Below are 22728 nucleotides of genomic sequence, written 5' to 3' on the forward strand. Positions count from 1 at the left end.
CAATGAGCAGAAACATTGTTCCCATGAAAATTCCTACATAGTCATAGTGTAACCGTACCCGTGGTGTTCCTGGCCATTCCCAAGGATGTAATGAAGCTGTTGAAGGTAACTTTTGCAGTTGCTGACATTGCACACAGTTCTTCACTGAACTCTCTATTTCATCATCCATTCCAGGCCACCAGAGGTAGCTGCAAGCTATGGTCTTCATATGGGATATTCCTGGGTGTGCACAGTGTAGTTCAATTAGTAATGGCTCTCTTCCTTTTGGAAGTACTATCACTTGCGCTCCCCACAATAAGATGCCATTCTGGCTAGTTCTTTCATACCTTCTGTTAAAGTATGGTTTCATTTCGTCAGATACAGGCTCTTGTGACCAACCATGAAGTACTTGTTTTCATATCTGTGATAGGACTGCGTCCCTAATTATCCAGTCTCTGATCCGTCAAGCGCATACTGCCGATGAATCAAAGAAATTTAGCAATAAAACAAATTCTTGTGGAATTGGGACTTTTACATCCTTTTCTTGTAAAGGCAAATGACTAAGTGCATCGGCATTTGCAATTTGACTACCAGGCCTAATTACGAAAATATACTCACATGCTGCCAGAATTAAAGCATTAAATCGTTGTATTCTTGCCGAGGCTATGGATGGTATAGCCCTGTTTTCGCTGAACAATCCTAACAATAGCTTGTGGTCTGAAACAATAATAAAATGGCGGGTTGTGTACATACTGGTGAAATTTCTTAACACCAAAGATGATTGACTGGTCTTTTTCTATCTGCAAGTAACCCTTTTCCGCTTTGGTGAGCATTGTTATGGCACAGCAGATGGTAAATGCTGAGTTATTCAAACCCCAGAGGGAAACTTGAAATGCCTGCCACAACTTGTTTTGCAATTTTTATAAATTTTGAGATTTATGTCTTGAATTCAGTAGTAATAAGACCAGCAAGTCTTCGAGGTTTCTTACCAAACAAAATTAAACTTTTATTAATAGAAGAAATGGTTTTAAATACATACATACATAGATCTACAAATTACTGCTATGATGACTTCTAAATCCCCTAATTAATCTAACTTAAAGTTATACTTTCATTGAGGCAACAGTAAGACACATAGATTTTGAAAAACCTAGGCAAAGAAACATGATATCCTGAACAATCCAATTCAAAGTGAGTTTCCTTAAATTCAGTTCTTTGTAAACAACAGCTTGAGGTGTAGAAACTGAAGGCTTTTCACATTTGTTGATCTTAAAATGTCTGCCCTCACACACAGCCTTCACTCCTTTATACATATTTTCCCCTTTGAATGCAAGCTCCCATTGTTTCACTATGTCTTTGGACTTTACCTTCCTGATCATAAAAATTTATCATAGTACTAATTTTACCAGTAATCTTTGGGAAAAATAAACACACTATTTCTGAAATTTACCCGGCTAAGTGACAGACTTCACTCTTCCTTTGAAAACAGTCCAGTCTAGTTTATTTAAAAATGCAAATGTCCTTTTACCCCTTACATTCTAAACTTTTTCCATGTTTATGATGTTTACATCAAAGCCATCAGACCAGCTGCCTTTAATCCAATGAAGTCTCTCTCTCTCTCTCTCACACACACACACACACAAACACAGATACCAGTATTTTACAATAAATTCCAATAACATTATTATATCTTCCTGACATCCCATTCCTTATTAAAAAATGAACCATCATAATTTAAAAAGATGGCTTCATTTTTATTAACCCATCTTATACTATCTCCCATACTTATCTACATACCGACACTATTACATTACCAGATGCATGCATTAATATAACAATATATATACAAATCCTTTGTATCAACAGAAATCATTTCGGTGTCCAGGATTTAAAAGTCCAACTTTCCCTTTAAGCTTCAGCTCTTGATAATGCATCTGCAAATCAGATTTTCTCGTCCTGCTAAATGTATAATCTATAGATAAAATGGTTGTAGTACTAAATAACATCTGAGTAGCCTTGCACTTCTGTCTCAAAATTTTTCCAGGAACTTCAAAGGGTTGTGGTCTGTATAAGCAATTGTTTCTGATGAATTGTTTGCAACATAAATCTCAAAATGCTGCAATGCTAACACCAAACACAAAGTCTCTTTTTCAATCATTGAATATCTTCACTGTTATACAGCCAACTTCCATGAAAAATACCATCAGTTTTTCAATTCCAGTGTCATCTTTCTGTAACAGTACAGCCCCAATGCCTATATCGCTTGCGTCAATGGCCAACTTAAATTGCTTGTAATTGGGTACCATCAAAACTGGTGTTATAGTTAACAAAGTTTTCAAACTGTCAAATGTCTTCTGACACTCCTGTGTCCATTTAAATTTCTTGTTCTTTTTTAATAGTTCAGTCAGTGAAGCAACCACACTGCTCATATTTGTTACAAATTACTGATAAAACCCACTCATACCCAGAAATCTCAAAACTTCTCATTTTGTTGCATGCACGGGGAAATCCACAATAGCCTTGACTTTCACACCTCTTGGAGTCATCTTACCATGTCCAATGGTATGGCCTGGATACGTAACTTGCACTTTTGCAAATTCACTTTTAGCCAAGTTCACCAACAAATTAGCTTCTTGTGATTGAGTAAATAATTCTTTCAGATGTTGTAAATTCTCCTCCCATGTCTGACTGAAAACTATCACGTTGTCAATATACACAGTGCAATTGCTCAGACCTGCAATTACTCTGTCAGTCTTTGAAATGTTGCAGGTGCATTTTTCATACCAAATTGCAGGACTTTAAACTGATATAGTACATCTGGCATCACAAAATCCGATATCTCCTTTGATCTCTGATAACGGTGCTTGCCAATATCCTTTTAGCAAATCAACCTTTGTGACAAATTTTGATTGTCCCGCTTTCTCAATACAATTCTCCAACCATGGTATAGCATATGAATCCGCTTTTGTCACTGCATTCACCTTTCAATAGTCCACACACAGCCCTGGTTTTCCATCTGGGTTTGGTACCAGCACAATAGGTGAATTCTAGTTACTGCAACTAGATTCAATGAAGCATGAATTTGATTTCTTTCTGTATTTGTGATAACTTGCCAGATTTAATCTATAAGGATGTTACCTTAGCAAAGGTGAAACTTCTACACACACAACATGTATTGCTAAATCTCCCCTCCCCAATTTATTTCCACAAATATCTTTGTGTGACCACAATAGCTTTTCCAAATCACTTTGACTCTTGTCTGGAAGGTAACTCAATATTATATTTAAATTTTCATTATCCAATTTGCTTAAGAGGAAAATCAATTTCCGAATCCTCCATTTCTACTTCTTTTTCATTATCGATTACCACTAACACCTCCTTTTGGTCCTCTTCCCTGTCAAAGTACTTTTTAAAACATATTTACATTATACACCCTCTGCTTCTTTCTTCTATCTGGAGTATTTTTTAAATAATTCAATTCACTCAGCTTCTTTTCAATCCTGTAAGGCCCACTAAATCGTGCCTTTAAGGAGTCACCCAGTACTGATAACAGAACTGATACTTTCTCCCCAGCAGCAAAACTATGAGCTGCAGCTTTCCTGTCTGCTTTCATTTTCATCACTTGTTATGATATCTTTAAATGTCCCCTAGCTAACTCATATGCTCTGTCCAATCTCTCTCTGAAATTTGATATATAATCCAGAGAGAATTTTGACCACCAATTACTCATGAATCAATTTCAGTGGTCCCTTTACCTCATGATCATAAACTGGTTCAGAAGGACTGAAAGCAGTTGATGCATTAGGAGTGTCCCAAATAGCAAATAACAAGAATGGAATCCCCCCATCCCAACCCTGTGGATATTCCTGCCTATGCACCTTCATCATAGTTTTTAGAGTTTTATGCCATCTTTCCAAAGGCCCTTGTGACTCAGAGCGATAAGCTGTTGACCTCAACTGTTTTATTCCCAAACTGTCCTTTACTACCTTAAACGCCATGACATGAAATTTGAACCCTGATCTCATTGTATTTCTTTAGGTAAACCATATCTTGTTTAAAAAAAAAACTAACTCTTCCAAAATTTTCTTTGCTGTAATATTTCTCAAAGGTATTGCTTCAGGAAACCTGGTGGACACATCCATTATTATCAGTAAGTGCTGATTTCCATTTTTTGTCTTAGGGAGGTGTCCTACACAATCAAACATGACTCTAGTAAAAGACTCTTCAAATGCAAGAATTGGAATTAAAGGTGCTGGCTTAATCACTATTTGTGGTTTCCCTATCACCTGACATGTGTAACATGTTCTACAAAATTGAACTACATCCCTATGCAATCCAGGCCAATAAAAATGCATTTGTATGCCTGTGTCTTTCTTATTGTCAAATGTTCCCTCATTGGAATTTCATGAGCTATCTTCAGAATCTCATTTCTATATCCAAATGGTATTACAATTTGGTGCACCTCCCTCCAACTTTCATTTGCTGAAGCATGATAAGGCTTCCATTTTCTCATTAAAACATTACCCTTAAGGTAATAACACTCTGTAATACATTTTGCCTCTGTTTCTGAGTAAGTTGTCTGACATAAATGTTGTATTTGCAAATCCTTTTTCTGTAACTCCGCTAACCTCCTTGAGTTAAATACTTCAGCTGAATTGTCTTCCAGTCTGCTATTGAACCCCCTGTTCATCTTATTTCAACTGAAGAGCCTGTGATCTCATTATCACACAATCTGGAAAAAATCCAGGATGCTCTCTCTGTATCATTTCTGTGTACAGGCTGCTCAACTATCATAAGCATCATCCACATCTATGATGCAGCTGTATCATTACCCAGAATAAACTGAAACCCTGCAATATGTAATTTTTCCATTACTCCAACAATCATCTCACCTGTTTCCCACTTACTCTTTAAATTTAGCTTTTGCAATAGGATAGGTTTAGCATCTCCATGAACCCCACTTATTATCACCTGTTCTTGCAATACTCCCTCTGAACAACAAATGTCACGATCCCACAACATGAAGGATTGACTAGCCCCTGTGTCTGTTAAAATGTTAACATCTTTGCCTACTCCACACATGGAAAGACTATCCCTTCACACACAAAATCTTTAAACATTTCTGCAACCTGCTCCTCAGAATTCTCTTGGGTAAATTGTGAACACATTCCCACTTCTTTACATATCACTGATTCTCCCTGTTTTACCTGTACACAAACCATTGGTTTTTCCTGTGCCTGAACATCAGAACCTACAGTACTTTAACTTCCAGTACTTTTCTGCCCCCTATAATTCCAACAGATTTTCCCTGCAATTTCCAGCACACAGATTTCGAATGTCCAACTTTATTACAATGCAAGCACTTCAATTCTTGAGTGTCACTTCTACCCTCAGCACATGCCTTTTTATTCTGTGAAAAAGCTTCCTGGAAATCTCCATTTACTCCTCTTCCTTGATTATTCACCTTCCTTTCACCTTCTCACTTTCTTTCTTTTTCTGATTTAAAAGGGTGATGGAAAAAAGATTCAGCTCTATGAACTAACTCATAATCATCAACTATCTCTGCTTCTTGCTTTACCTTGAACCCTCTGTTCCTCCATATGAGTTTTCACTATCGAAGGAATTGAATCTTTAAATTCTTCCAAAATAATTACCTCCCTGAGAGCTGCATATGTTGTTTTTATCTTTAATGCCTGCATCCACCAGTTAAAATTATTTTGTTTTACTCTTTCAAACTCAATATAAGTTTGCCCAGGCTGTTTTCTCATATTCCTAAATTTCTGCCTGTATGCCTCAGGAACCAATTCATATGCACTCAAAATAGCCTTTTTTTTTAACCATATCATAGTTCATTGATATTTCTTCTGACAGTAAAGCATAAACCTCATGTGCTCTACCCACCAACCTGGATTGTAACAATGATGTCCAGTTTTTCTGTGGCCATTTCATTTGTTTAGCTACCTTCTCAAATGAAATAAAGAATGCTTCTACATCTCTTTCCTCAAACTTTGGGAGAGCTTGTATAAATTTAAACATCTCCCCACTGGGTTTTAGGCTAAAGGTTTTTTTGTCATCAGAACTGTCCTCAGCATCTGATGTCTCCTTTTTAGAATCCAGCTTTTTTTAACCAATACTCTCGGTCTATTTCCTTCATTCTCTCTTCCATTGCTAGCTTTCCCCCTGGGGATCAAGTTTTCACATTTCCATTTCTTTTTAAAATAATCTTCTTTTTCCATTTCTTTTTCTGCTGCCTCCAGTTCCAGTTTTTTGCATTTCCAATTCTTTGTCCTTATCGTTTGCCTCCAATTCAAGTTTTTTTCAGTTCCCTTGCTTGTTCAAATTCAAGCCTTTTCATTTCTAACTGAAGTTTCACTACCTTCTGCTGTAACTCACTAGTGTCAGGTATCACTTCCAACTTTAAGTGCTGTGTTATACTTTCAATTATATCTGCTTTCTTAGCCCCTGCAGGGAACCCCAACTGTAATTTATCTGCCAATTCCATTAACACAACTTTATTTACCTTTTGTAAACCATCCAAAGTTATAACTTCAATCCCAAACAAGTCTGAGCAAATGCTAAGACCATATTGCAGTTTCACCACTTAACAAAAAATCACACCAACTCCTGAATTCAAGGTGCTTCTCATATTCGAAACCTTAAGATTCACCAACTCCAACCAATATCCTGCAAAGAGCACCCAACTATGTTATGGCACAGCCGATGGTAAATGCTGAGTTTTTCAAATCCCAGAGGGAAACTTGAAACAACTGCCACAACTTGTTTTGCAATTTTTATAAATTTCGGGATGCATGCCTTCAATTCAGTAGTATTAAGACCACCAAATCTCAGAGGTTTCTTACCAAACTAATTTAAACCTTTATTAATAGAAGAAATGATTTTAAATACATACATGGATCTACAAATTACTACTATGATAACTTCTAAATTCCCTAATTAATCTAACTTCCAGTTACACTTTCATTAAGGCAACAGTAAGACACATAGATCTTGAAAAAACCCAGGCAAAGAAACATGATACCTGAACAATCCAATTCAAAGTGAGTTTCCTTAACTTCTGTTCTTTGTAGATAGCAGCATGAGGCAAAGAGGCTGAAGGCTTTTCACACTTGGAAGATCTCAAAATGCCTCCCCGTACACACAGCCTTCACTCCTTTATACATATTTGAATGAAAATTCCCATTGTTTCACTATATTTTTGGACTTTATCTTCCTGATCATAAAGAAATATCATTCCCCTAATCTTTGGGGAAAAAAGCACACTGTTTCTGAACTTCACCTGGCTCGGTGACACACCTCACTCCTCCTTTGAAAACAATCTAGTCTAATTTATTTAAAATGCAAATGTCCTTCAACTCCTTACATTCTAAATTTTCCACATGCCTGTAATCTAATTAAATCACACATACACACCACACACACACACACACACACACACACACATGCACGCACACGCAAACACATAATAAATTCCAGTAACATTATCAGGAAGCTGACAGCATTCTTGATATGTAACCAATAGGCCATTTCATGTCATCATCCATCCACTGGGAAAGCAATGCGCCCACTCCATAGGGGGATGCATCACAAGTCAACACCAATTCTTTTCTCTAGTCATAATGTGCTAAATGTTACATGAGTGCAACAATTGTTTGACCTTCTTGAAAGCTTCTTCCTGGGCCTCCTCCCAAGACCAACTTTGGTTCTTTTTTAGTTGATAATATAGGGGTGCCAGTTCTGTAGACAAATTTGGTAAGAACTGCCCATAATAATTGATCATTCCAAGGAATTATTTGAGTTCTGAGAGGTTCTTTGATGCAGGTGCCTCTCTTATGGCTCTCACTTTCTCCTCAACCAAGTGGAGGCCCTGTGAATCTATCCAGTGACCCAAATAGATTATCTTCCTCGCTTGGAACATGCACTTTTCTTTTTTTAAACGCACTCCAGCCTACAAGAAACATTTTAAAACATCTTCTAAGTTTGCCATATGCTCTTCTTCAGTGAATCTTGTCACCAAAACATCATCTAAATAGACTACAACCTGGGGCAGTCCCTGCAGTAGAATTTCCATTGTTCTCTGGAAGATGGCATAAGCTGAGGAGACGCCAAAAGGTAACCGCATGTATTGGTACAACCCCTTTGTGGGTATTGATTGTGACAAATTCCTGGGAGGCATTATCTAACTCTAATTGTTGATAAGCATGACTCATATCAAGCTTTGTGTAGGTGCTTCATGCTCTCGTCGGGACCTGGAAAAATGTATTAATTTTGCTTCCAATCTCCACCCCTCCATCATTTTCACATGGTCCATCTCTGACACTTCCCTTCCCTTCCTTGACCTCTCTGTCTCAATTTCTGGTGATAGACTGTCCACCAATATTCATTACAAGCCTATCGACTCCCACAGATACCTCGACTACAGCTCCTCACACCCCGCTTCCTGTAAGGATTCCATCCCATTCTCTCAGTTCCTTTGCCTCCATCGCATCTGTTCTGATGATGCCACTTTCAAAAACAGTACCTCTGACATGTCCTCCTTCTTCCTTAACCGAGGTTTTCCATCCACGGTCGTTGACAGGGCCCTCAACCATGTCCGGCCCATCTCCCACGCATCCGCCCTCACGCCTTCTCCTCCCTCCCAGAAACCTGATAGGGTCCCCCTTGTCCTCACTTATCATCCCAGCAGCCTCCGCATTCAAAGGATCATCCTCCGCCATTTCTGCCAACTCCAGCATGATACCACCACAAAACACATCTTCCCTTCACCCTCCCTGGTGGCATTCCATAGGGATTGTTCCCTCCATGACACCTTGGTCCACTCCACCATCAGCCCCTACTCCTCAACCCCCTCCCATGGCACCTTCCCATGTGACCACAGAAGATGCAACAGCTGCCCCTTCACTTCCTCTCTCCTCACCGTCCAAGGGCCCAAACACTCCTTTCAAGTGAAGCAGCATTTCACTTGCACTTCCTCAACCTAGTCTACTGCATTTGTTGCTCCCAATGCGGTTTCCTCTACATTGGAGAGACCAAACACAGACTGGATGACCGATTTGCAGAACACCTTTGGTCTGTCCGCAAGCATTAGCCAGACCTCCCTGTTGCTTGCCATTTCAACACTCCACCCTGCTCTCATGCGCACATGTCTGTCCTTGGCTTGTTGCATTGTTCCAGTGAAGCTCAACGTAAGCTGGAGGAACAGCACCTCATCTTCTGACTAGGCACTTTACAGCCTTCCGGACTGAATATTGAGTTCAACAATTTTAGATCTTGAACTCTCTCCTCCATCCACACCCCCTTTCCGTTTCTCCCCCTCCTTTTTGTTTTTTCCAATAATTTATATTGATTTTTCTTTTCCCACCTATTTCCATTATTTTTAAATGTATTTCCACCCATTGTTTATCTCTACCTTTTAGCACTTTTAGTATTCCCCCACCCCCACTAGAGCTATCTGTACCTTATCTGTCCTGCTTTCCACTTTTAATTAGCATCTTCCTTTTGATAATATCACCACCTTCAACACCTCTTTGTCCTTTTGTCTGTAACTTCTTTTGGTTATCTCTACCTATTACTGGCTGCTTGTCCCAACAACATCCCCTCCCCCCCTTAAACCAGCTTATATATCATCCCTTTCTTACTTTTACTTAGTTCTGTTGAAGGGTCATGAGGACTCAAAACATCAACTGTGCTCTCCTCCACCGATGCTGCCAGACCTGCTGAGTTTTTCCAGGTATTTCTGTTTCTGTTTTTGTGTTGGCCAGATTTTCTAGTCTGTCCAGTTCGGCATCAACTTTTTCTCTTAATGCAAAAGGTACTGGTTTGGCCTTCATGAATCATGGGATTGCCTCTGATTCCATATGAATTTTTGCCTGCAGCCCTTGGATTCGCCCCTGAAGACTGTGGGGCACTTTTGTAGTGGCTCTAGTAACCCACATACTCTTAATTGGAAAATTTCAGCCCATTCCAACTTATTTAGCCAGTTTCGCCCTAGAAGGCTTGGTCCCTTGCCTGCGACTTCCATCAAGGGTAGCATTAGCGATTGGCTACCATAATGGACAGTTACTCTATTTATGCCTTTGACTTGGATGTTTTCAACTGTGTATGTTTTTAATTGGGCAGTTGTTTCCTCCAAATTTAATTGATGTTCGCAACTACTCAGATATTTGAAGGTACGTTCCCCAACTACTGTAGTGGAAGGTCCTGTGTCCACTTCCATCCAAACAGGACTGCCGCTCACTTTCACTGTTACATAGATTGGTTCTGTTCTTCCAACCTTCAAGTTATACAACAAATAAATATCTGAATCTGTTGCTTCTAGGTCTCAGTGGCTTTTTTCTTTTGGTTAAAAGTCTGTTTGACTCTTTCCTTACACTGTCTCATTATGCGTCCATTTTTATGACAATAAAAACATTCTATTTTTTTAAAGTGCCAATCGTGAAAAGACTGTTTGTTTCCACTTCTATTGATATTACTTCTTGTTTTCGCTGCTAAGTCATTTTTTCTCATTTTCCTGCTAGCTGGGGCTGTTTCCCATCTCTTGGCAGAGTCTTGTATTTTCCCGCCCTTTTTGGCTGGGCTTCCCACCTGATGTGGAGGATGGTGCCATTTTGCACGCCCTGTATGGCTTTCAAATCTCTTACTGCACTTTCCATGGCCAGTGCTATCTCTAGCGCCTTCTTGAAATCCAAACTTGTTTTGGATAACAATCACTTCTGAATCATGTCCTCAGTCACACTGCACACTAAATAATGTCTAAGCATATCATTTAAGGATGTACCAAACACGTAATGCTCCGTTAATTGCTTCAAACTTGCCACATAGCTTGCAACTGTCTCCCCCTGGCTCTAATTCTTGAATGAAACTTGAACCTTTGCATTGTTAGTGATGGCATTGGTTGGTAATGGCCCTTCACCAGGTTCACTAATTCATCAAAATTTCTTGAGTCTGGTACACTGGGTGCCATCAAACTTTGAATCAAGCCATAAGTCTTATTCCCACATGTATTTAAGAGGAACATCCGCTGCTTCTCTACTCCCGTAATCTCATTTGCTTGGAAAAAGAATGAGAGACGCTCAGTGTAGTGGGACCAATCGTCCGTTGCTGGATTGAAAGGATCAATTCTTCTGAATTGCAGTATGCTATGAGGGAGTTACTCTGACCATCTGAATGGAACTTCTACTTACAACCACTGTGCAAGGTATAGTGCCAATTTGTTTCTCTTGTTTTCTTCTGTTTAACTTGTTTATTTCTTTTTGCCAGTTTGTTAGATCCTAGATGCCAGTTTGTAGGACCCTGTTCTCATGCTTGCTGTAAGTAATGGCCGATTTCGTACTGATGATGGAGTTGAGTAGCAGACACTGCATAGTTAGAAATTCTACATTTTTACAAAGGTACTCAGCACAACTAAGCATGTGCTTACTCTTCAGACTCTATCTCTATACTACACTGCTACGAACTACTGACTACAGACTACTAACTGCAGAGGTAGCCTGCACTACTCTGCTATTGGATACTAAGATCATGTGATCTTCCATGATGACATTCTTTTTAAAGGTATATTACACATCAGATTACCACAGCTAGAGAAATTAATGAGGCTGAAAGCCAATAAATCCCCAGGGCCTGATAATCTACATCTCAGGGTACAAAAGGAGGTGATCGTGGAAATAGTGGATGTGTTGGTTGTCATCTTCTGAAATTCTGTAGATTCTGGAACAGTCCCAGCAGATTGGATGTTGGCAAATGTAACCCCCCTATTTAAAAAAGGAGGGAGAAAACAGGGAATTATAGACTGGTTAGCCTAACATCAGTAGTAGGGAAAATACTGGATTCTATTATAAAGGATGTGATAATAGGACACTTAGAAAATATCAATGGGATTAGACAAAGACAACATGGATTTATGAAAGGGAAATCATGTATGAAAAACCTGCTGAACGTTTCTGAGGATCTAACTCATAGAATAGATAAGGGAGAGCCAGTGCATGTGGTGTATTTGGATTTTCAGAAAGCTTTTGGTAAAGTCCCACATAAGAGGTTAGTGTGTAAAATTAATGCAAGTGGGATTGGGAGTAATATATTGGCATGGATTGAGAATTCGTTAGCAGACAGGAAACAGAGAGAAGGAATAAATGGGTCTTTATTGGAGTGACAGGGGGTAACTATTGGGGTACTGCAGGGATCACTGCTTGGGCTCCAGCTATTCACAATATATATCAATGATTTGGTTGAGCAAATGGTATGTTGGCCTTTATTGCAAGAGGATTTGAATACTTGAGCAAGGATGTCTTAAAGCAGCTGTACATGACCTTGATGAGGCCACACCTGGAATATTGTGTGCAGTGATAAAAACAAAAAAACTGCGGATGCTGGAAATCCAAAACAAAAACAGAATTACCTGGAAAAACTCAGCAGGTCTGGCAGCATCGGCGGAGAAGAAAAGAGTTGACGTTTCGAGTCCTCATGACCCTTCGACAGAACTTGAGTTCGAGTCCAAGAAAGAGTTGAAATATAAGCTGGTTTAAGGTGTGTGTGTGGGGGGCGGAGAGATAGAGAGACAGAGAGGTGGAGGGGGGGGGTGGTGTGGTTGTAAGGACAAACAAGCAGTGATAGAAGCAGATCATCAAAAGATGTCAACGACAATAGTACAATAGAACACATAGGTGTTAGAGTTAAAGTTGGTGATATTATCTAAACGAATGTGCTAATTAAGAATGGATGGTAGGGCACTCAAGGTTAGCTCTAGTGGGGTTTTTTTCTGTCATTATATACTGGAAATAGGTGGGAAAAGGAAAATCTTTATAATTTATTGGAAAAAAAAAGGGAAGGGGGAAACAGAAAGGGGGTGGGGATGGGGGAGGGAGCTCACGACCTAAAGTTGTTGAATTCAATATTCAGTCCGGAAGGCTGTAAAGTCCCTAGTCGGAAGATGAGGTGTTGTTCCTCCAGTTTGCGTTGGGCTTCACTGGAACAATGCAGCAAGCCAAGGACAGACATGTGGGCAAGAGAGCAGGGTGGAGTGTTAAAATGGCAAGCCACAGGGAGGTTTGGGTCATTCTTGCGGACAGACCGCAGGTGTTCTGCAAAGCGGTCGCCCAGTTTACGTTTGGTCTCTCCAATGTAGAGGAGACCACATTGAGAGCAACGAATGCAGTAGACTAAGTTGGGGGAAATGCAAGTGAAATGCTGCTTCACTTGAAAGGAGTGTTTGGGCCCTTGGACGGTGAGGAGAGAGGAAGTGAAGGGGCAGGTGTTGCATCTTTTGCGTGGGCATGGGGTGGTGCCATAGGAGGGGGTTGAGGAGTAGGGGGTGATGGAGGAGTGGACCAGGGTGTCCCGGAGGGAGCGATTCAACAACTTTAGGTCATGAGCTCCCTCCCCCATCCCCACCCCCTTTCTGTTTCCCCCTTCCCTTTTTTTTTCCAATAAATTATAAAGATTTTCCTTTTCCCACCTATTTCCATTATATAATGAAAAACAAAACCCCACTAGAGCTATACCTTGAGTGTCCTACCATCCATTCTTAATTAGCACATTCGTTTAGATAATATCACCAACTTTAACTCTAACACCTATGTGTTCTATTGTACTATTGTCGTTGACATCTTTTGATGATCTGCTTCTATCACTGCTTGTTTGTCCTTACAACCACACCACCCCCCCCCTCCACCTCTCTGTCTCTCTATCTCTCCGCCCCCCACACACACACCTTAAACCAGCTTATATTTCAACTCTTTCTTGGACTCGAACTCAAGTTCTGTCGAAGGGTCATGAGGACTCGAAACGTCAACTCTTTTCTTCTCCGCCGATGCTGCCAGACCTGCTGAGTTTTTCCAGGTAATTCTGTTTTTATATTGTGTGCCGTCTTGGTCTCTTTACAGAAGAAAGGATATATGTGCCATAGAGGGAGTGCAGCGAAGGTTCACCAGACTGATTCCTGGGATGGCAGGATTGTTGTATGAGGAGAGATTGGGTCAACTAGGCCTGTATCCACTGGAATTCAGAAGAATGAGAGGGGGTCTCATTGAAATGTATAAAATTCTGACAGGACGGGACAGACTGGATGCAGGGAGGATGTTTCCTCTGGCAGGAGTGTTAGAATTGAGTGTCACAGTCTCAGGGTACAGTATAGGCCATCTAGGGCTGAGATGAGGAGAAATTCTTCACTCAGAGGTTGGTCAACCAGTGGAATTCTCTACCACAGAAGGCTGTGGAGGCCAAGTCTATGTATATTTAAGAAGAAAATAGATAAATTCCTAGACACTAAAGGTGTCAAGGGGCATGGGGAGAGAGTGGGAGTATGGCGTTGAGATAGAGGATCAGCCGTGATCATATTGAATAGTGGAGCAGGCTCAATGGGCTGAATGACCTACTCCTATTTTCTATGTTTTTATGTGTAACATGCAAGTTGTGGTGTTTCTGAAGTTAACCACACTGTCCTCCTCCAATATCTGCCTGACCTGCATTAACCAGTTGAGCAGTACTGCATTAATTTGGTTTCACTCTTATCTCTCCTATCCTGTCATAACCAGTGAAATTTCCAAGATGGTAATTGATAGATATTTGATATGTAAGGGTACTAAAGAACATAAAGCAGGTAAATGGAATTGAGGTACAGCTCAGCCATGATCCCACTAAATACAGGATAGATGGGAGGGGCTGAGTGGCCTATCTTTGTTCTTTTGTTCAGACAATAGAGTTCTAGACTGAGAAACATGATAATGGGGAACCAGGGAATGGCAAATGAGTTAAATAAATACTTTGCTTCAATCTTCACAATCGAAGATACTAATGGCATGCCAATACTAAATAATCAAGGGGCAAAAAAGGGGGAGGAAAAAAATACAATAACTATCGCTAGAGAAAAAGTACTAGGAAAACTGATGGGGCTAAAGGCCGATAAGTCCCCTGGAAATGATGGGTTGCATCCTAGGATATTAAAGGAAGTAGCTACAGAGATAGTGGATGCACTGATAGCAATCTTCCAAAAATCCTTAGATTCTGGAAAAGTCCCAGAGGATTGGAAATTGCCAATGTAACACCTTATTCAAAAATGAAGGGAGACAAAAAACAGATAACTATAAGCCATTTAGCTTAACAGCTGTCATTGGGAAAATGTTCGAGTCTATTATAAAGGATGTAATAGCAGAGTATTTAGAATTACATTATCTAATCAAGCAGAGCCAGCATGGCTTCATGAAGGGGAAAATCATGCCTGTCAAATTTATTAAAATTCTTTCAGGAGGTAACAAGCGGGATAAAGGGGAACCAATAGATGTAATATATTTGGATTTCCAAAAGGCATTCAGTAAGCTATCGCAAGTAAGGCTACTTAATAAGATAAGAGCCAATGGTGTTGGGGGTAATATATTAGCATGGATAGAGGATTGGCTAACTAATAGAAGACTGAGAGTTGGCGGGTCGGTTGTGAGTGGCATTTTCAGAATGGCAACCTATAACACAGGGATCAGTGCTGGGGCCTCAATTATAGACAACTTACATTAATGACTTAGATGAGGGAAGTGAATGTATTATCGCCAAATTTGCAGATGATTCAAAAATAGATGGGAAGGCTAGAGGTGAGGATGACACAAGGAGTCTACAGAGGGATATAGACCAGTTAAAGAAGTGGCAGATGAAATATAATGTGGGGAAAATGTGAGGTTATGCACTTTGGCAGGAAGAACAAAGGAGCTGAATGTTATTTAGATGAAGAAAGACTGCAGAAGGCTGCAGCACAGAGGGATTTGAGCATCCTTGTGCATGAATCCCAGAAAGTTAACATATAAGTTTAACAGGTAATAGGGAAAGCAAATGGAATGTTGACCTTTATTTCAAAGAAATAGATATAAAAATAGGGAAGTTTTGTTAAAACTATACAAGGCATGAGTTAGACCACACCTAGAATACTATGAACAGTATTGGTCCCCTTACTTAAGGCAATATATATTGGCATTAGAGGCAGACCAGAGAAGGTTCACTAGGTTGATTCCAGATTTGGAGGGATTTTCTTATGAGGAGAGGTTGAGTAGGTTGGGCCTGTACTCATTGGAGTTTAGAAGAATGAAAGGCGACCTTATTGAAACATATAAGATTCTTAGGGGGCTTAACAGGGTAGATGCTGAGAGGTTGTTGCCCCTCGTGGCAGACTCTAGGACCAGAGGGCATAATCTCAGAGTAAGGGGACACCCATTTGAAACAGGGATGGGGAGGAATTTCTTCTCTCAGAGGGTAGTGAATCTGTGGAATTCTTTACCGCAGAGGTCTGTAGAAGCTGGGTCATTAAACATATTTAAGTCTGAGACAGACAGATTTTTAATCAGTAAGGGAATCAAGGGTTATGGGGAAAAGGCAGGAAAATGGAGTTGAGGATTATCAGATCAGCCATGATCTCATTGATTGGAGGAGCTGATTCAATGGGCCAAATGGTCCACTTCTGCTCCTACGTCTTATGGCCTTGTAGCCTTTGCATATCCTAGGAAATAGACTGTTTAATTAAAATTCATATAAAAGCCAAAAACTTAGAATGGTGAAAATCGAAAAAAGAGAAAAACAGCTGGAAATGCTCAGCAACTCAGTCAACAGACAAGTTAACGCTTCCGGCATTTAGCCCTTCCTCAGAACAGATGTCGATGGTATTCTGAAGGAAGGGCTGCAACACATGTATTTACGCTGTTTTTGTCGACGAAGCTGGCTGACCTTCTGTTTTCATCATTTTAATTTTTTAATTAAAACCTCGTCTGTCATATGCAACTGCCTAACGGAATACAACAAAATCAACAACTCAGACCAAACATGTTCAAGGGCTACACCCCTGAAACCTACCCCCAGTCCCTAAACTAAGTCAGACAGCAGCTTTTCAATGGAAACCGCACCCCAAGCGGATACATTGTGGGAGATACCATTGTGGGAGATGGTGGGGAGGGACTGAAGAGGGAAACCTACAGACAGAAAAATAGGATAGGCCGAGATCAAGTAACTATACTCCCAAATATGTGTTAAAATAATTCAACTCTATTGCTACAAAATACGAGGTAGATTTTTTTTCTGCATGCTTGCATTGTTTGATTGGAGGAGTTGTCCTCCCCTGTGGAGAGTGAAAGCGATTTGTGTGTTGCCAGTTGGGGAAGAGGAAGTGGAGCTGTAACTGCATCCAGAAGCTGATACTGACACACTCAGACAATGGCTTATCCTGGATACGGAGCGGTATGTATTAGGTACCAGGAACTAGATCGCGCTCGTTCGATACACCGAAGGGACCTTGTTACAACTGAAGGGGGTAAATTGTGTAAAAGGAGACTGTCGGCACTTGGACTTTCAACCAGAAGTTGGATTCTTTTCTGTTTGTGTGGCGACGATTAAGCAACGATATTTTTTTTTTGGTTTTACTCGCTGTATAAGTTCACACTTAAACGATTTTATACATAAGTTGGATACTTGCCCAGATAGTCAGTGTGCAACTGGCCAGGGGCAGAGCATCCTTCAAATGCTTCTGGCAATTTGGCCAAACTGTGACTGGTGTGTGGGTGTGACTGGTATGTGACTGGCGTGTGTATGTGACTGGAGCTTGGGTGTTTGTGAATGTGTGTGTGTGTGTGACTGCTGCCTGTGTGTGCAAGACTGGTTCATGTGTGTATTGCTGGTGTGTGAATCAATGAGGCCGCTTCCACTGTTATTTCCAGCTTGGCCTTGCTTCCCCCCATGGAGATTTCACCCGTGGAATTCACTGCTTTATGGTACAACCAGCATTCTATTGTATTGTGCCTTCTGGACTTAACCTTGACTCATATACCAAGATCTGGAGTCATAGACATGAGGGTCATAACTGCACAGAAGAGGTCATTATGTCCATTTCATCCATGCTGGCTCTCTGGAGAGCAATCCAGCAATCGCCTGCTCTATCCTTGTAGCCCTGAAAGTTTATTTCTCTCAAGTACTCATACAATTTCATTTTGAAATCATTGATCTCCACTTCTGCCACCCTCGTAAGGCAGTGAGTTTCAGGTCATTACCACTCGCTGCATAAAAAAAGTTCTTCACATCCTCCTTGCCTAAGACCTTAAATCTGTGTCCCCTCGTCCTTGCACCATCACCCAATGTGAACAGCTATTTTTGCCCACCTTACCTAAAGCTGTCGTAATCTCATACACTTTTATCAAATCTCCCTGCAATCTCTTTTGCTCCAAGGAGAACTCCAGCTTTTTCAACCTAACCTTGTAGTTAAAATCCCTCCCCACTGGAATCATTCTGGTAAATCTCTGCACCCTCAAGAACCCTCACATCCTTTCTGAAGTGTGGTGTCCAGAACGGGATGCCATACTCAAGTTGTGGCCTAACCAGACTTTATAAGGATTTAGTGTAACTTCTCTGCTTTTGTACTGAACGGCGTAGACATTCCAGTCAGTGGCAATGCTAGGTGTATTGCTGCTGCCTGCAGAGCATTTTCCAAACCAACAATATTGTCCATTTCTTCCTGGATCTTCCAATCCCAGCTGAAGTAGAAATGGGCAGCCCAGGCATTACAGCGTTAAGTCAGTGTACATAGAAGAGTCAGGGGGAAGAAGAGAACACGCCCCCTTTTACAGACAGTAGCTGCTGTATTCAGGTAAGTTTTTAAAGGTCTTGAGTCTTTTGACAAATGAGTGTGGTTGAGTGGATGGGTAGTTGGGTCAGTCGAGCAGAGAAAGACTACCTGGCCTTTCTGTCTGGCAAATGTCTGCTCCCCCATCGCATTATGCAATTGCTAAAATAAATCCAGTGACTTGACTTATCCCAACTGGAGGCCTGTTCTGTATGTGTTTCTTTAAAAAAAACTCAGCATATCAGTCTTAAATTTCAATCTTGTGGTTTTGAAGATGGCTTCTTTCACTCACTGTCAGTAGTGTGCTGAATTCAACTCTCCTATATCTTGCAAGTTGATCTGTGACCTGCAGTGTAGTTCTGCAGTCCAACTGCAGGTTATCACACTTTTGCTGTGGAACTTTGTCAAAGCCTTTTTTAAAAGTGTAAGCTTACAGTTAACAGTGCTTCCCATGGACCCCTTAAGATGCCATTCAATGAAAGAGTAAAAGAATTGGCAGCGTCCTCACCTAGTAATGCTATTTACTAGGCTATTATAGAGAAAATCTTGAAGTATACTGCCTACTGATTCCATTATTTTTCTTCATGGCAATGCAAAATTAATGAATTTGCAATTTCTTGAGTGCTTTTTGTCATCCATTTTAAGTTGGACGCCACATTAACTTGTTAAATTAGGGTGATCTCCCCAGTGTTTATGGTGATCAACAGAATCCCACAAGCCTAATAGCCCTCTCTCTCTCCCTCTCTGTTCCTTAGGATAAATATCATCCATTTCTGAAGATTTCTTTGAGCACTTTTACCATGCCGAGCAATTGTACCTCATTGACGTCAAAATTGTTCATTCTCCTTTGAATGCAAAAGGCCTATTTCTGTTTTCCCTAGTGAATAGATGGAAGAATGTTCATGCTTGGTTTCAGCACATTATCATCTTTTAGCGTGTTCTGATTGCTTTCCTACTGTTCTATTGGGACAAGAAGCCTTGCTGTTGTCAGTAGCGTCTGTAGCTTTTTGATTTCTGGGTTCCTCTTTGGCCTGTCAGTCATGATTAAATGTAATTGAAAGATTTTCTTTGCTTCTGTTGCCCCCTGAAATTTTGACCTCTGATTTGTAATGTTTTTGTTTATTTTCTTTATTTCACTTTCGTTTAGCTTCTCAAGGCTGAGAGTTATGATAAAAGAAATGTTCAAAAGGAAGGGAAACATTTTTTTGTAGTAACTAGAGATGGACAAGTTCATGCTTGTAATCTTGAAATCTGATGAATAACTCTAGTGAACTTTGCTGGACATACCATTATATTGCAGTCAGACTAATTCTGAAAAAAGCTGCAGTCTGATTTCAGCTGCACGCTATAATCTAGCACAATCATGAATACTGAGTTAGAAGTAGTATCAAGTTAAACTGACCTCAACGATTGGTTAGATGCTGATCCAAGTTTGGACAGATGCTAGCTTGCTGGTGACAGATCTTGCTAAGTACTGTGTACTCCAAAATCCATATACTTTTTGAGAACCTAGGTGTGCATGCGCAATATGGAGGATTTTGTTTCTATCTGTTTGGCAGTTTTCTTTTGTTAAAATTTGTTTACTGATGTACATGAAAAGGGCAGGAACAATTAAACTCAATGTAGAATAGTGCTAGGTGGCCCTATTAATCTGCCAACATGGATTGAATAAGCTGAGCCCGATTGTGATACTCCATCTCCCTATGAACAGCAATAAATGTTTCCCAACAATAGTGGGTATAAAACACCCCTCTAACACAATTTCAGGAATCAAACTATCACAAGAATGTTTAAATTAATCAGTTGTTTAGTGACACTTAGACCAATTATTGCCTTTCTGACTTGAATGCCTGGTGAGATATGTAGCTTATATAATCAGTGGAGAAGCTCTGGGCTAAAGCTGTATTGAAAATTAATCAGTTAATCTTCATTTGTCTTTCTACAATTCTCTACTATTGTGAAGGCAGCATTTTGTTATTGAAGTTAAGTTCCATAGGCATCAGATATCCTCCAATGCCTCATCTTAATTCACATTGATTCTTGTGTAAGCATTGGTAGGCTACTGAGAAATGGGAAAGTCACCTGTCACAGACAGAATTTATCTGCTCTCTCATGCCTGTAATCAGTATGATTTGTATGGAAAGAAGCATGTCTTCTCTAACTTACCCTTGGAGTGTGTATTCCAATTATATAATGCAGCAACAAATTTTTGTGAGTTTAAAATAAAGGTGGTTATTTCAGGTCTCCCATATGGGAGGCATGTGGTTTCTTGAATGGATTCAATGATTTAAAGTTAAAGTTAGGGCCTTGTAACATGAAGGGCTCACAGCAGGTTGCGAGGTTTCTTGTCAAATATACAGGAGGTTGGTTCTCAGGTGAATTTTGAAACAGGGACATTTTAAGTACTTCGGCTGCTTGCAGCTGGTTTCAGAAACTGGTTCTCAAACTGGCTGATGACTGATAGGTGTCATGGATCTGCTAGTTCCTGCAATAATAGAGGTACAGTCTCTGAAACTAGTTTCGATCCATGACTGCTTAACACTTCTGAGACCTACCCAGTCTAGTCTGGATGGGGAGGTTATGATGATACAGTGGGAAGTTGTGGATGGCCATTGAGTTTTGATCTTCCTTTTTGTTCAGTATGAAACATGGAGACAGGCAGTCTGGAAACTCTATAGCTTTAGGTGTTAGCCCATCCTTAAAAAATGAGATGTGCGAATTCTACAAATAGCTGTGAGGTACCCTCCCCATGTCAATTTTTATTTCAGTATTTGCCAGAGACTTAATACTATCTGTAGTCCAATGCCAAAAGACACATGATTTGCAGTAGCCATCTTAACAGCTTGTTTATGTCCAATTTTTAAAAGTATGGACTAAAAGTTCATAATATGACATGTCTGTACTGGGCATGACACACAGCTGAGCCCTATGCTGTCCCCTGTCTGATGACCAAATGTGCACATCCAGCAGGGGATTCTGAATAATGTTCAGGAATGAAGAACCTGGCTGCTCCTCCATGCTCCATAATCTAGGAATGCCTTGGCCATTTGTGGACTACTGGCATTTTAGTTTAGATAGGAAAGGCAGGGAACCAGAAGTGGGACTTGGTTTAAACTTACAAAAACACAGGCAAAACATCACATCTTGTCCTGAAACTTTAAGAAAAAACCCTCAGACCAATATCACCAAGATATTGCTGAAACAAGTTACAAGGTACCGGCAAAAAAAAAACAGGTTTTTACCCCAAACCTTCACAAAATCATCAGACCTATATCACTACGGTTTGGCTGAAACTTACAATCCCTAACACGGCTGGTCTGTCCAGTGTTGACAGTAGGCCTGAGTCAAGGTGACAAAGCCTGAGCTTTCTTCAGACTGCAGCCCAAAACCTTTAGCCCAATATCACCACAATATGGCTGGAAAAACTTTCAACACCAGACAGGCCAGCCATGTTGGGGATTGTATGTAGGCCTGAGTCAAGTTGACCAACTCTGACCCTCCTTTCAACTGCATCCCAGATACTCAGATCTGCTCTTCTTTTTTAATAGTTCAACCCAGACATGTCAAAACATATTTCCTGTGTTTCAATGCCGATTTAGTTGATTCCACGCAAAGTCCAGACAAATGTCATCAGCTGCTGCTGGTTGAAACAATGCTGGTTTTTCCATGGAAGTTGTATCCAGACGAATATTATCAGTTCTCATTGTATGAACAATTCTCCTGTTGTTTGAGGTGGCGCAGTGACAGCACGATAACGACACCTGCCTCCAAAGTTAATGAGAATTTGAATGACCCTATTCCAGTACTATTGTCAGTGGTGCAGACCTTAGTTGCATAATTCCTTGAGTGTATTGTACTGGTGATGTGTAATTTGTGCCATTGTATTGGGTAATCAGACTTCTTGCTTGCATTAATCAATGTCCAAACCCTTTTGATGAGTACTGTGTTTTAACTAAGGCCAGGATTTTCCATTCATCGGGCGGGCTTGGCGGGAGCATGGAGGCTAGGCGGGAGCGAGCAGTCGCGGAGCCGACCACTGCCTGCGATTGACTCTGCACTATGATTTCATGCGGGCAGGCCAATTAAGGCTCACTCTGCATGGATCACTAGCAGTAGCGCTACCTGTGCAGGCGAGGGGAGGAGGAGAGCGG

The 22728-nt window shown here is 40.5% G+C and overlaps 1 protein-coding gene across 2 annotated transcripts in view; it reads left to right on the forward strand.

Annotated features, from left to right (window-relative positions):
• Positions 1–17051: 17051 nt before the first annotated feature.
• Positions 17052–22728, forward strand: part of sri (sorcin) — a 41476-nt gene continuing 35799 nt past the window's right edge. Inside the window, exon 1 of one of the 2 annotated variants that reach the window (XM_041183146.1) lies at positions 17052–17202. In XM_041183146.1, coding sequence (XP_041039080.1) covers positions 17179–17202 — 24 coding nt within the window. In that variant the 5' untranslated portion in view covers positions 17052–17178. The remainder of the gene's footprint in view (positions 17203–22728) is intronic. The other variant, XM_041183145.1, reaches the window with a different exon arrangement.

The sequence above is a fragment of the Carcharodon carcharias genome, chromosome 3, assembly GCF_017639515.1.
Source record: "Carcharodon carcharias isolate sCarCar2 chromosome 3, sCarCar2.pri, whole genome shotgun sequence".
NCBI classification, from domain to species: Eukaryota; Metazoa; Chordata; class Chondrichthyes; order Lamniformes; family Lamnidae; genus Carcharodon; species Carcharodon carcharias.